The following is a 4,794-nucleotide window of genomic DNA, read 5'->3' as shown; positions in this document are numbered from 1 at the left end:
ATGGAATACTATCGAGTTACCTACTAAATTTTCAACCGTACGAGTGGTGAAAAGATCACCCCAAGAGGCAACGTCCTTGAAAAAAAAAAAAGAAAAGAGAATGCGCCGCTTCACCTACTCCAAAGTCTCGGGGGGCTTCGTCACCACATGTAAGAAGTGTTTACGGGGAGTCTCATCTCTGGAAAATGACATCGAATTCCTAAAAATAAATGAAAGAATTCGGCGCAAAGAATGAATAACCTCTACTAATAGATAATGGAACAATATTGACAAAAAGTACATAATGGTGTATTGGTTGGAGTCACTATTTTATATCCTTTTGACCTGGGTTCAAAACCCATGGGACGCAACAATAGACACCTCCCCCCAACACTTCGGGACTCGAGGTGGGCTCGAGGGCGCCTCGAGCCGCAACACCGGAATTAGGATGCCTCAATTCTCTTTGTTAGAAAAAAAAAATAGGGAGAAAAATACACACCAAGTGTGTATGCAAGAGAGGTTTGGCCGAGTGGTGGAGAGTGTGTAGAAAATTATTTTGTGTATTGTGTATTGATTCATTAGTTATTCCAAATAACTAATACACATATATATACTTTGATTGATGCATTAAAATATGTCTAGGTTCATTTAATCATCCATAAGGTAATAAAATTATTTATTCCAAATAAAGGATGACTAACATGGTACTTTTCAAAAGTGAATTTGTTAGTCAATAACTTCCTTTTCTAACAATTTCCACCAATTTAATTAATGGGCTTGGGCCAATTTTAATTAATTAAAATACAAGGCCCAATTAATTAAATTCAATTTAATTAAAATCCACTTAATTAAGTTCATCATATATTTAATTCAATTAAATATATGAGCCCAATAATTCTTTATTAAATAATAAGTCCAACTTATTAAATAATAAGGGCAAATCCAACATAAATTAATTCAATTAATTATCTTCGGGCTTATCCATCAAATGGATCCCTCTCATATATAAGTAATCCAATTACTTAAGAAATTAATTCCCAATTAATTCTTTATTCCTTTCCGGTGATTTGTGTGACTCTTTAGGTTCACCTTTCGACTAGACTTTGCCTAGTGTCCAACACTATTATTAGTTAAATCCAATTTAATTAATAATTCTCGATCCACCCTTGATCAAGAAAGCCCGTCACCATGGATGGCCGTCTAGCAACGATCCACGGCCCTAGAGGCTAGGTGAATTACCGTGTGAACATTTAGGCTCTCGAGTCCCGTACGGTCCTTCCATCTACCGTCTCCCGCTTTAGTCTAGGGCATAAAAATATGTGTCGTTTCCCATCCTGGACTAGGCATCTATGCTTAATACTTGAGATTGTGTTACCCCAAGTTTCTCGACATAGGAACCTCCTTTTCCTATTCGATCAACGACTGTGGCCACAGTTTCATAGAGTGTTAACGCATCTCCAAGTGCATACGAGATACCTATGTCATATACTGACAGGGGACGAATACTCTTCTTGCAACACACCGTCCTCGCTACATACTCTGACTAGACTAGACAAGGCTTATGATGATCATGCCTGTGACACAATCACTTCTCGCACATATCCAAGATACAGTCATCGTATGTACATGGTTATCGTGATTCCTCAAGTCTGAGGACTACTCCCGTACTATCGAAGCTGGGGACTCAAATCATACTGACCAAGCCTCTAAAGCTTTCATATGACGATCCCCACGAGTCAATTTAGTTAGTTGAACACCTTGTTAACTAACCAACTGAAATTGCATAGACGTCCAACGTTTGTCGCCGATGAAACGCGCTACTCATCTAATGAATGCAATGCTCAGTGCAAGTCTCAATAGGACTCTAGATACCCAATTTCGAGGTCCTCGACTTGAAACATTTCAGACCAATCCTCGAAAATTTTTAAAAATTATAACTTTTTTTCCCCTTATGGTGTCATAGCCGCCATCGAATGTGCAACCCAACTACATGAGTTATTAAGCAGTCTGTGGATATCTATTGTGACATCAAAGCAATATTTGACATAATTTAGTAATCACAACAGATATATGTGCCAAAGACGAATACTTACCATATTTTTCGAGACAATATTGTTTAAATAAAGATTGTTTGAATAGTTTTCAAAACCGCCAATCTAATTGGCTTTTGGTTACGTATTCTAACACTTTTAGCCTAGGGTGCCTCCTTCTCTAACGACCGCCTCGGCCTCCATGGAGGTTTTCATAGGCATGCGCATCACTGTCATCAATTGCTCCCTAACTACTAATGCGATTATCTATTGAATACCCCCCCCCATCAATCCTGGAGACAACCTCCATAAGGAGCTGTTTGACAACATGCTGTTCAGTGGGGGATCCACTGAGGGTTTAGAGGACCTGGAGGCTCTTGTGACCGTTGGTCCTCCAATAGGGGCTAAGGAGGTTTTTGCCATTCCTGAGAGAGTTTGAGTGTTCTTGGTGACCTCCACAACCTTCTGTTTGTTGAGATTGTTGTTGGGAGCTTTCATTAACATCTTAGTTTTGTGTTCCCATAGACGGCGCTACTTGATGCGTGCAAAAAATGCATTGGTGGAACAACTTGTGGACTTGAGCTCCTTGATGGGCCAAACTTATTTCAAGCCAAAAACATGGGAACCTGAAAGAAAAAAATATTAGCACTCTAACATCCAAGTCAGTATGTAATATTGAAATAATAATGTTAAAAAGAGATAAACGAAACTATTCGAGCAAGTTATGATGAAAAATGGTGAGTAAAAATGAGTGTGTATAGCAGAAATTGCTTATGAGTGCTTAGAAAATTATCACCCTACTTGAGGAGGTCAAACCTGATTTTATAGTCTAAGTCCCCCAACGATGAGGGAGTCTAGTCCCTGAGGGAGTCGGAGAGCTAGTTGCAGTGGACAAATCTCCTTAGATTCTTGATCTGTTGGTTGGAGGAATCTAAGGGAGTCCAATTCAATTAAAAGTCCTTAGCATAGTATGGGGCTTGCTTCCCCGAGTCCTCTCTCTCGATACTCCTCTTCAAGTTCTACTCTAAAATCTATCCACCTAGACAAGTACTTTGCTGATTGTCAGGATAACATTAGGGCCCCTGAGCTTCCAAGGGAGAAGTCCTTCTAGGCTTGACTCTCTTGGGGTCATAACTGGGGGAAGGTCCATTAATTCTTCCCAAATCTCTTCACTCCATTAGAGTCCCTCAGCTTGTTATTGGACTAACAGATTGGCCTCACTTTGAGTTGCCTATTTATGACCATATCACATATAATGACTTCTATCAATAGTTGATATATACTTATTTTTAGAGTAAATTACAACTACCTCCTCTAAGGTTTGACATTGTTACAAATACCCCCTCGTTATTTAAAAATTTATAAATACCTCCCTCATTTTAAAAAGTGTCTAACAACAATTCGTTATGGTTTTATCTTTTTGTGGTGAACTAACCAAAATGCCTTTGTGCATTACAAATTATAATTTTATTTATTTTTTAAATTTTTTAAATTATTTTTATGGACTAAGGGAAAAAAAAGTTATAATTTTTAAAAATTTTCCATTCACCCCCATTTTATTTTCAATAATTTTTTTTTAAAATAAAAAATATTGTAATGACAAAATTGACAATTTCATACCTCCGTCCAAAAATTACATAATTTTATCAAACATCAGAGAGATTTGTAAATTTTCAAACAATAAAAGAATATTCATAATTATATCGAACTTCAAGGGAGGTCGTTGTAATCTACCCTTATTCTTAATTATATTTTTACGAACCATTCAATTGTTATAACATGTTTATAATTATAAATTGTAAATATATTTTTAAAGTTTCATACATTTAAAGATAAGACAAATGTTATTATCCAAACACAACGCCCGTTACTTTACTAGGAGAAATAAAAAACGATGAAGAACGAGAAGCATAAAAAGCTGCATTCTTTCCAACGTGTCATTTACACTGCGTGAACAAGTTAGTGTAACAAAATGTGTATGGGTCATCTGTAAGCTAAACAGGAGAAAAACTTCAATACAGTATGGTGATCAGCCTGTAGTCCTCTTGTAAGCCCCTATAATTAAGTAGAAAACAAAGGTCGACTGACGCTGTCTCGAACGATACTACTCTCTAAGAAACCAGCGTAGTTAACTTGAAAAAACGACATCTTCCGACTGAACCCGAGACAATTACTAGATAGAAGATCAGTTGATATTTGTAGTTAACAACATTCACAATCCTTTTTGTTAGTTTGTAACAGTATCTTCAGACTGAGACATTACTTTGCACATTACTGCTGATGTTCTGTATTCTCTGAGGCCTTATTTTTTACCTGGTAGACCAACCTCCCCTGTTTCTCATGGCCTGCAGGCACTGAACTCTGTTGTTGGCTAGCGTACATCACTGCATTCCCGGCAGGACGTCTACCAATCCATTTAGGAGGTGGTGAAGGAATTGGACCAGATATCTGTGCAAGCTGCGGACGTCCGTGTGGTACCTGACCAACATTTGATGATCTTTGAGATATTCTAGCAAGTGGCATGGTTCTAAAACCACCTTCTATGGTCAATGCTGACATGCCAGTTCTTAGGTCACGATGCTGTTCCTGATATGCATATCTGTCTTGGACAGAAAAACTTTGCCTGTTGCTTTGCATGTCATTCGAGGAGACACCATATCTAGCATTACCCGCTGGTGCACGAGGGCCGTAATATCCATTTGGAGAATACAATTCATCATAATATCCTTGTTCCTGATAACCATATCGACCAGCTCCTCTATTATACCCAGATTGTCCAGCTGGT

General features: G+C 37.9%; 1 protein-coding gene across 1 annotated transcript in view; it reads right to left on the bottom strand.

The window, feature by feature from the left end:
• LOC105172263 (5'-3' exoribonuclease 4) overlaps positions 3,909-4,794 on the bottom strand; it is a 23,736-nt gene continuing 22,850 nt past the window's right edge. Inside the window, exon 23 of the mRNA XM_011093638.2 lies at positions 3,909-4,735. Coding sequence (XP_011091940.1) covers positions 4,281-4,735 — 455 coding nt within the window. The 3' untranslated portion in view covers positions 3,909-4,280. The remainder of the gene's footprint in view (positions 4,736-4,794) is intronic.

Source organism: Sesamum indicum, linkage group LG10 (assembly GCF_000512975.1).
Source record: "Sesamum indicum cultivar Zhongzhi No. 13 linkage group LG10, S_indicum_v1.0, whole genome shotgun sequence".
Lineage (NCBI taxonomy): Eukaryota > Viridiplantae > Streptophyta > Magnoliopsida > Lamiales > Pedaliaceae > Sesamum > Sesamum indicum.
Note: the sequence above shows the minus strand (reverse complement) of the source record. Positions and strands in the feature narration are given on the sequence as shown.